This window comes from Ammospiza caudacuta, chromosome 4 (genome assembly GCF_027887145.1).
Source record: "Ammospiza caudacuta isolate bAmmCau1 chromosome 4, bAmmCau1.pri, whole genome shotgun sequence".
NCBI lineage: Eukaryota > Metazoa > Chordata > Aves > Passeriformes > Passerellidae > Ammospiza > Ammospiza caudacuta.
In genome coordinates, this window is record NC_080596.1 from 3,272,946 (window position 1) to 3,285,663 (window position 12,718).

General features: G+C 37.3%; 1 protein-coding gene across 2 annotated transcripts in view; it reads right to left on the bottom strand.

The window, feature by feature from the left end:
* Window positions 1–12,718, bottom strand: part of TLL1 (tolloid like 1) — a 126,133-nt gene that overhangs the window by 51,664 nt on the left and 61,751 nt on the right. For both annotated transcript variants that reach the window (XM_058803297.1, XM_058803296.1), the window contains 4 exons: window positions 11,864–12,016; window positions 9,757–9,874; window positions 2,498–2,676; window positions 640–745 (listed from right to left, as the gene is read on the bottom strand). In XM_058803297.1, the coding sequence (XP_058659280.1) occupies window positions 640–745; window positions 2,498–2,676; window positions 9,757–9,874; window positions 11,864–12,016 (556 nt within the window). The remainder of the gene's footprint in view (window positions 1–639; window positions 746–2,497; window positions 2,677–9,756; window positions 9,875–11,863; window positions 12,017–12,718) is intronic.

Consider the following 12,718-nt stretch of genomic DNA (forward strand, 5'->3'; position numbering starts at 1 on the left):
TGAGTCACTAAGGAGCTGACAAAGGATCAGCCTGCAACAGGACAGAGCAAAACCAGCAGAAGTCTTTACTATAAGGTTTTTATGACAGTAACAATACTGTCAAACAAATAAAGAGAGGAGGCTGCAGCCTCTGTTATAAATGCTTGACTGCAGTCCTTAACAAAGGCTGTGGCTTGTGTGGTAGATGTCCAAATAACCTGTGCTCTACCTGCATAATCCATGGTTATGAAACTCCATGCATCAAAGGAGATGTATTTTTCTTTTAGAAAACAGATCACGTTACACATAGCATTCCTAGCCATTTCACTCATTTGATTTTTCTGAATTCAAATTTTTGTGGACACAAAAAGAAAGTGAGTATCATATAAAATGATGTTTCCAGTTTATCTTGTCTGAAAATCTAAAGAACTAAGGCAAGATCAAAAGGCTGCTTTGAAACTGAACAGAAAAGAAACGCATTTTCAAATGTAATTAAATTATTTTGACTTAAAATAAACAAGCTGTGCTTTGACTGCTGTAGGAATATTATGTCGCAAGGGATATTTTAAGGGATTTAAAAATACTTCAAAAAGCATAGTTCTTAGCATTCACAGACAAGAAGAGAATTAAAAGCCAAAAGGTATAACCTGAGACTCCAACCTTGAGAAGGTGTTCCTGGCATAGTGCATGATGCTGTCAAAGTCATATGGTTCCCCCAGGGAGTTCACCTCTCCAGGCTCCATCTTCAAAAAGTTGTATTCCTGACCTACAAATGATTGATCATTATAGATTCTTTAATATCTTTTTCTGCAAAGATAAAAACCAAACACGAAAAGAAAACCAAACAAAGATCCTAACCTAATTACTCACTGACATTCATAAATCTTTGCAATTTGGGAGGAAGTGTGCAACTTTACTATGCCTCCTTAACTGATAGGGCAGACATCTTCTGAAACACACATCAAATTTGTATATTTGGATTTAGAAAGACTAGTTTCATGCAACTAACACATTAAGGCCCCACACGTCATGATGTGCTTCATGTACAGTCCATACAAATTTCTGGTTTGGTTCTTAATTCCTAAAATAAATCATTTTGACAGCAAAGACTCCAGAAGAACCCTCCTCACTCATTAGACTGGATACTAACAGTCTAACTGGATACTAAATCCAGCACTAAACTACTGGAGACTCGGCTTCAGCGAAGTCTGAAGCTTTCTCTGTGAGGCTTCATGTAATGCAGACACTACAAAGTCACATTTTCAAGATCCAGCTGTTGCAAATTAACAAGAGCAGAACAGGAGAAAAGGAATTATACTTAGTTCATAATTCCATACCCTAAGTTCTTTGACCTAATCAGTACATCAGCAATACAAAGCACTCCTTACTCCAGTTCATATTCCCACTGGAGTCTTGCAAAAAGTCCCTGCAGTGACATTAACATTTTAACCAACATAAGCTGCATAATATAACAAAAACCAAATGTGTCAGTGGCCATGGCTTCCTGATCCCATTTAGTGATCCTCAAGCACATGCCACACCACAAGAAGTAGTTTCAGTCAGAAACCAGAGAAACAACTGAAAGAGAGAGCATGTTGCTGAGGATGGTAACATGGATGGATTGGAGGATGGATCCAGCTGATTTTCTCATCATAGTAAAAGAAAAGGGGAGGAGCTCTTATGGCATCTGCACAAGTCAATAATACAGTGAGACAAGAAAGAAGGCTCAAACATGCATGACATTTCTGAACTTTAGAGACTTAAGGGAGTGTGTATCAGCTGCCAGTCTCCTTCCAAGTCCTAGATGAAGTGGCAAAAACTCATTGTATCTCAAATATTTTAAAATATTTTCTAAAGAAACAGACAAATATTCTAAGCTACTCCAAGCCTACTTCCCTCCCATCTTGCCTACCCAACACAAGCAAGGGCACAAACAGCTAGGATGGCAAAGACCTGACAGTCACAGTTTTAAGTTCTCAAGTTCCTCAGATGCTTTATCTCAACAACACCAAGGTCACTGACTGAAGCTGCATGCTCTGTAGAGAGTGAGGTGAACAGAATGTAAACTGCAGGATCTATGCCTGTCTGCCATAGACTGAAATTCTTCACCTTACCCTCCCAGGTCAAAGCCCCTTGAGCAGCTGCAGACATATTTCTACTTATCATTCACTAAAGCCTACAAGAGAAATGCCCTTCCTCAAGCACAGAAATAGGACTCGTAAAGAGCCTTAAGAGCAGTGGCTTTTTCAAAGTTTTTGAGCATGATTGTTATTTTGCTCCTTCTAGCCCTCTATATTAATGGCCTGTTACTTGTCCAGACCTTTGGAAAATATTATACTATAATTTCAGTATTTTATTTGTCAATCAATTTGAGATCAGTCAAGGGAAGAAGAATAGCAGGTATAATTGCTATTTCAGCTATTCAGCACTCAGTTCCAATGGAGTTGAGCAGGTGAAGAAAACATCAAAAACAAACACATGAGCTTTGCTTTCCAAAATAATTGTCAGAATATCTCACCAGGTTGGATGTTCTCTCTAATGATGCTGACATGGTCGTCACGGTCTGGTCGTGTATGTTCATGCCAAAAACCTATCACGTGACCCAGCTCATGGACAACTATGCCAAATTTATCACAGTTCTTGCCAATAGATATAGCCTGAGGACCATTTCCCCTTCGACCCACATAAGAACAGCACCTGTAATTGAAATACAAACACAGATGAACGATTTCTTACATATGTCTACAAACCACATAGCAAATTCAGTTAAAACTTAACAAAATCCTATATAAAGATTCAACAGTTAAATGTACAATGTAATTTCAGATGTTTCACAGACTCTAGACCTTCTACAAGAACAGCTGATTATTCAAAATACACATGAGTGGGGCATTTTTTGGTATTATTCAATGTCTTAAAAGATGTCAGCTTTGATCAACAGAATTCTCACTGTCATGACAGTCTATTCAGTCATCCTATAGAAAGACACAGAAACTTGTTTTCAGCAAAATAATAAAAAGCAATGCTCTGATGGCAGCATGCACCACCATGTCTTTGTGGGTCACAGACAGTAATGTTAATAATGCCAGGTCACAGGATAAGCCCATGATACTGCACTTTCAGTCACAGCTTGAGTCCAATCTATTTACCACAACCCTTCAAACCCAACCATGCAACCAATTTTAACCTATTTAGTTTTCCATTCACCTATAATCCTGCAAATCACCTTGAAGAGTCAATACACTTAATCACACAAGTCCTGGGATTTAATTTGTAGTTAAAAATCTTCATGATCTTAATATAACACATGATGGCAGAGCAAGGGATTGATGAGAATAAAGTCAGGATAAGGACATATAATTGTCAAATGGCAGAAAGAATCCTTTTGTTTAAAACAGTTTAAACACTTCTGCAGAGCCTTCATGTTGGCCACTATATGGAAACTCTACGGAGAAAAATTGCAATGCAGAACTAAAGAACATTAATGATTATTTATGGCTTAAAGCAAATCAATAGGTTATTGAGACCTAAAATTGTAGACTATTTAACACATTTTCAATAGTTTTAACGTGCCTATTTTATTGATTTCATGTACATTACATGCTTCAGCTAGAAAAGATCTATTTGGGGACCAAAAATTTTCTCTATATATTGAATATAGTTTTTTTTCACAGTGATATTTTGGAGATGAACAGATATAAAGGAAAAACTGAAAAATAAATTATTATAATTAGTACCTGCTTTACCTTTATTGACACTATTGATAACAAAGGAAAAATAATAAAATAGGATTTTAACTATAGTTTCTCTTCCTGTCCTTCTTACTTCTTTTGGACCAAATGAGGGTCTAACTTTTTAAGACTGTGTTTTAGATCACCTCTGGAAGCTTTTAGTGGTATTCCATAAATCAGATAGATTTTTAGGTGTATGACAAAATAATTTAACATTTTACTCTTATAATAATGAAAAAGAAGGATTGAGCATTCTCAAATGTTTTTAATGACTTAGGCCACCTCACCTGACAGATCTTAAAGAAGGCTTTTTTTAGAAGAAAAAAGTTAATTGCAATCTTTTACATAATATTCCTCTAGGTAGTCTAAAGCTGTGCATCTAAACCCCAGCATATTGGGAATTATTTTTTTAATGCTAACCTGCTCCTAAAAAGTAAGCAGCCAGAGGGTGAGAGTTCCCTTACACTGGTTACTTGACAGATTTCAAGTACTCCCTAGAAAATGTAAAGACATTTATTTAGTGTTTCTTTACATGCCAAGGAAAACAGAATTAACACCAAGTCTTAAAATAACAGCAGCAGTTCACACTTACAGAGGGTCATTAGGATTTGCTAGGTTGAATGTCTTGTCAAGCACACCAGATACATCCAACTAAGCTACAACAATTTACTTCAACAATTGCACTGAGACAAAGAATAAGGAAAACTAAAATTTAAAAAGTCTATGAAGTACATTAATTTGTAATATTATGGGTTTGACCCCAGGAGTGTTTGACAAAAAAAAACCAAGATCTCTGTGCTGTATGAGCACTTGTCACACCCCTTATATTGAATCAACTGGCAGGTTTTAAAGCTCATCTCTTTAATCTTTATTGCACCAGACAGCATTTGGAGACAGTAACTATTTATGAATCTCTAATGCCATTTAATCAGTCTAGCTGATCAATGACAGTGAGCAATGAGAAACAGATGACATAGAGAAAGTGAAATGAATGGAACAATAAGCTCATTCTTTAAAGTAATACTACTTCACAACTACCATCAAAAAATACTCTTGATACAAAGGAAGAGAGACTCAGGTAGAGTTAATGTTGTCCTTTTTAAAAAAATCTGCGCTCTTGAAAATGTGACAATATAAAAATCATAGACCACAACATCAGTTTGTCATGGCACTGACTGTATGAAGGCGAGAATGAATTTCATAAGCATACTAGGATTGTATATGATCACCTTTATGTTACACAAAGCAAGAAAAAGAGGTTCACAAAATTTCCAAACAAATTCTCACTCAGGAAGCAGAGTGTTCTTGGTGAAAACACCTCTTTCAATCACAGATATAACTCCACCTATACAAAGAAGATACTGGCTTGATGAATTTGCCTTTTCTCAGGAATCAAGACACAATCATGGTTACTAAATGTCCTGATTCACTGCCCCAAGAGGACTTGTGATAGCAGAAGTGTCTCCTGCATCTTTATCTGATCAGTGGAGATGCCCACCCCAATACCAGAACCAGCATTCCTCAGCTAACAGCTGCCTATCCCAGTGTATTTATATAAACCCCCCCTCACCGTTTGTGTCAGCACACCATGCTCTAGACTGTGCCAACCTGTGCCTTGATCACACCCCTCCTGCACACAGGAGCCGCAGCACAGCCAGCAGGGAAGCTGTGCCAGCTGCCAGGGTTATTTAACTCCTGAGAGCGTGAGTCAGCCCTCCCCCCCATGCACAGACTATTTAGCACAACTCTGCTTTCTTCTCATTTTATAAGAGTGATTGAGCACCTTTTATAACATGTTCTTTAGCTGAAGCATGCTACAAAAGTGCACCTCAGGCAATGAATTTACCTGTTTCACCAACTTTAAGAACTTGCCTACAATGCCTTTTTAACACACTGGCAAGTTCAAAGAGGTTAAAATATTCATCTGTTCACTCTACAATGTTTGGAGAAGCATATGAAAGAGATTTTATTTTCCTGTATCTCAAATGGATCTGTCAAATACTTAAATTGCGATTGCAATAAGTCATCTGAATTTTATCATAAAAATGGTATAAGTCTTCTAATGGAGAACAAACCAAGATCAAAGGCATACTGAGTTACTAGAAGAATATAAATGCTCCTTTCTTTTTTGTTCTACTACATAAAAAGAAGCTTGATCTTGTACTCAATAATATTCATTAACACATAGTGACTAGATGCCATCCCAATATCCCTTTTTTGGCTTTGCATGCAGAAAAGTGCACTGACCGAGTCTTTGGGCCCTTCCAATTTGATAAGCAGAAACACAAGGATAGAGAAGCAGTAGTGAGCAAATAGTGTTTTGAGTCTGTTACCAAGTAGAGTTTTTTTTTGCCTTAATCAACTAGATGCATAAATACTTGCTGTAATTGGTATTAATGCTAGTGTACACTGCTTGATAGTAGAATCACAAACACTAGTATCTTAATACTATATTCTTATTTTCATATCTGCAGTTTATGGATATAAAAGACTATCACCAATTAGAAAATTTCAAAGTAGTGAGTTAGTGATTCAGCTGTATTATTAAACCATATTTTAATAATTAACTTTTATCAAACTCAGGTTAAATAAACCAGACATGATGGAAAATAATTGTAGCTTACAACTTCAGCAGATTTAATTAATCTCATGGCAAGAAGGGATGTGGCCATAAAGCTTTTGACATTTTTCTGAACTCTGTAAGCAAACTAGAGAAGCTGATATCAAGGGGGATATAAAGCTGGTTGGAGTATTACATGAAGCTAGACAGAGAAAACACTTTTTAAGCTTGCACTCATAGAAGACACTGCTAAATACTGTGAAGACAAGCACCTTTAGGAAATTATACAAGAGATCTGGATAGGGAAATATGGAATTACTTGACATCTTAAGATGTGCAAAACCTGGTAAAGACTGGAACCAATGATGGGGTGTCTGTGTTGTGGAAAGACCTCTGACTCTTTTTTGGAAAGACATCCCAACCAACCATGTGCTGAACATGGCAGCTGATGAGAAACAGGGGGAGGCACTGTGCTTAGGTACCTAAGAGGAAGGAGAGACTACAAATTATATGAATGATCTCTTGCACTGGCTCAGCAGAACTGACAACTTATGTGGACAAATATGCCCTAGATTTGGGGCTATCAATTTCAAGAATGATGTGGACTAGCTGAAAAGAATCTCAAAGAGCAGTGTGATTAAAGGCCTAGAAAACATTATTTACCAGGAAAGATTAAATGAATTGTTTTCTAGCCCACAAGAATATAGAACAGCGGGAGATTTAACAACAGTCTCAAACTATACAATTGATTTCTTCTAAAACTAAAAGGAATTTCTTTTCTATGACCATAAGGAAAAAAAATTAATGTCCTTTAATTGCAGTAAAAAATACCTTGTTTAGCTATGCCAAAAAAATGCTGTCCAAACTTCCTACAATTCTTATATTGAGGATGCTGAGCAATACAATTCCTAGAAGGCTGTGAAATATTCATTTCTGCAGGTTTTTAGAACCAAGTTAGATAAACATATATCAGTAATGATATAGGAATAACTGTTTCTGTCTTAAGAATACATTAGACATCTTTCTGAGATCCCTTGCAGTCCTATGGGTCTATGATAATCAAAACTTATCTCTTGTTCCTTGCTGATATGGAACCTCTCAACTTTAAGAAAGTCGTGTATCTCTTATAACCAGCTGCTATATTTCAAATATGCTTTTTTAATCACTGCTCTTCTGGGATGATCTTCCCATGAACTGTTTCAAGATGTGATGCATTACACTCCAAAATATCCTCATTGTTTACAAAGGCTCAGTAACACTTCACTTGCTAGTGTGCTAATGCTGTCATATGAGACTTTTGTAGATACTACCACCTGAATTTCCACATATATGACTATCCACTTTGTTTCAGTTAATGTGTTATGTTTTGACTGTGTGCTCTTTGGGGCAGGGTTTATCATTGAGCTTTTAATTTCAACAGTGCTAAGTACAATAAAGTCTCCGCCATCTGTGAACGTTAGCTGCCATGGTAGTACAAACAATACTGACACAATGTGCTAACAAACCAACACAGCAGGGTGCCATGGGAAAGAGCTGAAGATCAGTTTCAATGCGACTGGCCATGCAGCAGAGAGCGTTTGCAGTTGGTTTGGTGTCACTTCAGTCTGGGCTCTTTCCGTGGAAAATCCTGCGTCAGCACTGGATGCTGGTGGGTAGTGCACAGTTCCTGCTCACCCAGAAAATGCATGTCCCTATTTATCTGGGTCTTCCTGAAATGACTTGTGGGCCCCCAGAAAAATCATTCAGCTGTCCCTTCTGTTTGGCCTGGCTTTATTTCATCAATGATGGACTTTTCATAGCCACTCTCTTCTTTGGTTTTATTTTAAACTTGTTACAGCCCTGGTAAATTATCTCTATTTTGCACAGTACCCTTCAATTAAGCAACATTAATGCCAAAGAGCAATCTAGGACTTTGGGGATGGATACTGAGTATATTCCAACCTTCTGGTTAAAGCTGGTTTTAATCCCACCTTCCCCTGAAGTGATTTGATCCCATGAAATATCAAGCAGCCTAAGGAACAGTTCTTTGGCTGGAGAGATCTTTTTGTCATTTGGCCTTGGGTATTTTGAAGTTGTAGGATTTACATTTGGCAGATACCCCCATAGATCTCTCTCTAAAGTGCCTAAAAACACTTACACTTTTCACACTCTTCCATTTAAATTGCTTTCTGCCTCTGTGAGTGCAAGGGAACTATCATGATTATGCTCTGCTTTCCATTTTTCTTCCAACTGTGTGTCAGTATCCCTGAATCTTACTAAATGGGTGAATCCCATCTCAGGGCAGTCGTTAACTAAAATAATGCCCATGCTGGCTCAGAACAAAAGTCCATTTCATTTGGCACTGTTTCTAAGGAGAGTCTACAGCAAACCTACAGTGGCACAAGAACATGACAGAATAAGCTCCCCTGCTGCAAGGATCTGAGGCTCAGGGACTTTGAGGGGCAAAGGCAATGCTTTTTTTACTTTCAAAAGTAGCCTAGGAGTAAATTTTATCATGCTGTCCTGTACCTCAAGAAAAATACAATGGGTGCTTCAAACAGATAATTTTACATGTAATTTTAGAGACTATAAATGAAATACATCCAGGATCATTCCTACAACACAAGGAGGTCCCAAAAATTTTTTTCACTACCCTATCCTGTTATGATTCAAAAGTATACATGCAAAGGGCTCAATGATCAGGAAGTCAGTAAGACAGAGAGCTGCTCACTGCAGAGCCTACAACTCAAACAGGAGGTGACTGTCAGAGGTACAGAATTTCCGTAAGGCAGTGTGCACTCTTCTTGGGAAATGAACACAGTGCACTCAGAAAGTTCACTAAGCGCCATATAAAATTAAGAATTCTGAGCAGAATAAATAGCAAGTATAGCTGTCAGAGGCATTTTTGAGCAGTAATATCTGAAGATGCAACATGGTGATTAATGGAAAGCTGCACTCCTGAGTAATAAAAACTGTTCTGTTCACTTTTACACATCAGTGACCCAGAAAAAGGAATCTCCAAAATGGCCATAATTTGGTGATTAAACAAATCTGGGCAAGGATAGTCTAGCAATAGGAGAGCAAAAATTACAACAAACAACAATTTAGCTGGAAAAGGGATGTGGGGTAGATGTCCATATTTAATTCAGCAGTAAATATGTGACATTGAGAAAGCTAAGAGTAAACACATAATAAAAGTGAAATACCTTTAGAATAACACATATGAATATTGGAAACGTGACAGAAAGCAAGAAATAAGTCATATCTATATGTGTATATATTAAGATAAAATTATCTAGAAATAGACCAAAGAGGTGCAACTTTACAAAGTTACCACACATACCTGTTCTAATGAACTTAAAAGGCAGAACACGTGCATCATTGAAATGCATTAATTATTGATTTTCCTGTGAAGTTTATATTCCCTTACGGGTACAAAGCTGACAGACGTGGCCGAGAGCCAGAGGCTGAGAGCAGGACTGTGCGTTCCCACAGGTGCACACTTACCCACAGGGCCTGTAGGTGAAGACAATGTAGCTCTCCTCGTCGCTGCGCTCGATGAAGGTGACGCAGGTGTACTTCTCCCAGTGCCGCATGGCCTGCTTGAACATGGCGCGCTGCGTGCCTGCAACGGCAAAGGTAGTGGGTGAAACCACGGCAGCCTCCCAGCTGCACCTTCCTTCTCACAACCAGTACTAGGAATATGGGCCTGCAAGTAGTCAGTGAATCACAAAGCCCTGTGTGTCCCAGCAGTCCCGTGTATGGCAAGATTCCAGCCAAAGGGATACTCAGGCCGTCAGTTCGTCGTAACATGTGCCTGCAAGGGGGCTCACGCTGCCTGACACACCCCAGTAAATATAAACCCTGCCATAAAGATCACGACTGTGTTACACCAGAGGAAGACAGCCAAAGAAATACAGCGTTGCTTATGTGCCTCCATCAGCACAACATTCACTAAGCAATTTCCCAGATGAACCTATCAAGTGAACCACACTGGGGGAGGAAAAAAGCCCATAAAAACAGAAAGTAAAATAACAAGCAACACTGATGAACTTTACATCATAGCTATCCATCTAGTAGAAACAAAAAAAAAATTTAAAAAATCCTACAGCCTTCAAGTCTGGACACCAGCTAAATCTAAGCCACGCCAATAGGCATACAAAAACATTTGTTTAAAATAAGGGGCTGTCGTGAACAGGTACCAGTCTCCCCTTCTTTGCATCAAAATCTCTCAGAAAACAAATGATCCACCAAAAGTGGGAAATTCAGAATTTGGTAAAAGCACGCCTAGATATTTGATTTTAAAATGAGAAATACATTCAGAAAAGGTCAGAACTATCCCCTAGATGCAGAATCATCCACGCCAACTCTCAGCACCAAACAAAACTTCAGAGAGCAGAGCAATGTAATTTCATTGTGTGACAAAAGACAAAGCTTACTGACATAGAGGCAACGTGTGAGAATATATCTGTATTTCTTCTGAGCTGAAAATCCACAAAGAGTATTATCCGGCAAGAATATGCTAGCAGAAATACATTCTCCTTGCAGGTTAAAACATAAGATAATTAAACCAACTAAATATCTAACCTTTTTAAAATTTACAGACAAAAGCTGAAACTTTATAAAGAACAAGTTCAAATCACATCAGATTCTAAAAAAAAAAAAAATAGAAAATAAAGGTTACTCCATCCCATCTTGCCCTTTTCTTTTATCTATAAGATATTTTTTCTAAGCTTTAGAATTTATCTTTTATGATGAAAAAGGCAAAATCTTTAATATGGTGCTTTCATTTAGTTTCCTACAGTTATTTCAGAAGACTAATCCTAATGCAAAGGTCACATTTGGCACAGTACTATGTAAATACCCAAACTGAAAGCCTGACTGTAGCTGTCAGTTTGAAAGGAATGACATATACAATGTGTGAGCATTTGCACGTTTCTTTTTGTTCCCTGTATTATCATATACAGGGAAGATGCGGTTTCATATATTTTCCCTTATCTCTTTGCTTTCCTTGCTCCATTTTTGTTTTAAATTATCTCTTACATCCAGATTGATATTGACCTGTTTACCTTTTCCAAGGATAACAAATGTTTTAGGTTTATCTATAGTTTTCTGATAAGAATTTTATATGTAGGGCATCCAGTCTTTATTTCTGTCATATACAGTGTCTGTGTGTACCCATCTGAAAACCAAATTGAGGAATGACAAAACACATTTGAGTCAGTTTGTTAAGTGAAATCGGTTTAGAAGAATACATGTCACACTGGTTAAACTGAAGATATTATTGTGCTAAATATACTGCATTAAAAAAAAAAATTCTTGACATTCGATTACTTAGGCTCATGGAAACAAATGTGCAACAAGAAATATTAGGTAAAGAAACAGAGCTTTCCCTCTCTAAAATGTTGCTATACATTTTTTACTATGCAGCTTGCCTTTGAAAACAATTAAGTATGACTAATATTTTCAAAACAGATGTACTTCAGGCCCGTTCTAACAGAAACCCTTCTGACTTCCACAGTATGACTTCACTTCTAAAAATTAAAAAAAAAAAAAAGGAAGGAAATTTTTAAAAAATTATCTTTCCTCTTTTCACGCAAAGCACAAAGCTTACCAGTGAAATTTCCTCCTATTACATATGGAATGACACCACCTGGCCATATTCTTTCTGTTCGTGATGTAGCAGCTCTGGGAAATCGGTTTTTCTCATTTTTCCCTGAGAATTTTACGGTAGTTCTTCCTTTAGATGTATTATTTTGCTCAAAACCTGCAATGATAATTAAAACACTGAATGAGATCACACACATGTGAAAAAGGAGAGCAATGCTTTTCTAGCAGGTCAAACTCAGATTTCTTTATACCCTTTCAAAGCAGGACATGGCTGTTACATGACAGCCTATTATTACACAGTTTTCTGAGAAAGACATGAAGTCTGAACCTTTATTTTTTTGGAATATATCTAGAGTAACAATCTTGCACATATGTTTATCAACTGGAATGTACATTGCGTAAGTGCAACTAAATTTTCTCATTTTATAAAAATATTTAAGAAATCACATTCCCTGTAGTTGTGGTGGTGTTTTTTGCATTTAATTTCCTCTGGCTTTTGTTTTGGTCTGGTTTTTTTAAATAAATGAGGATTTTTCCAGCAAAGAACGTCAGAGTTTGGACAGACTCAAACTAATCAAGACATTCACTATCCCTTTCATTTTTATTGTATGATCTGGAAAAAGCAAGTACAATGACCATCTTTAAAGCACTGGGCAGTAAGAAATCATACATTTTTCATACACTAACATTTGGAACCCCACGGGTAGGTTTTACATATGGCTGGAATTTCTTTACAAGAGAAAAAAATTGTCTACCATTTTCAAGGATACCACCACGATTCATCCCATTACAGGCAAATCTTTCTAAATCAGCTGAAACCTACTGTGAGAACAGGAAAGGAAAAAGGTAGTTAGACAAG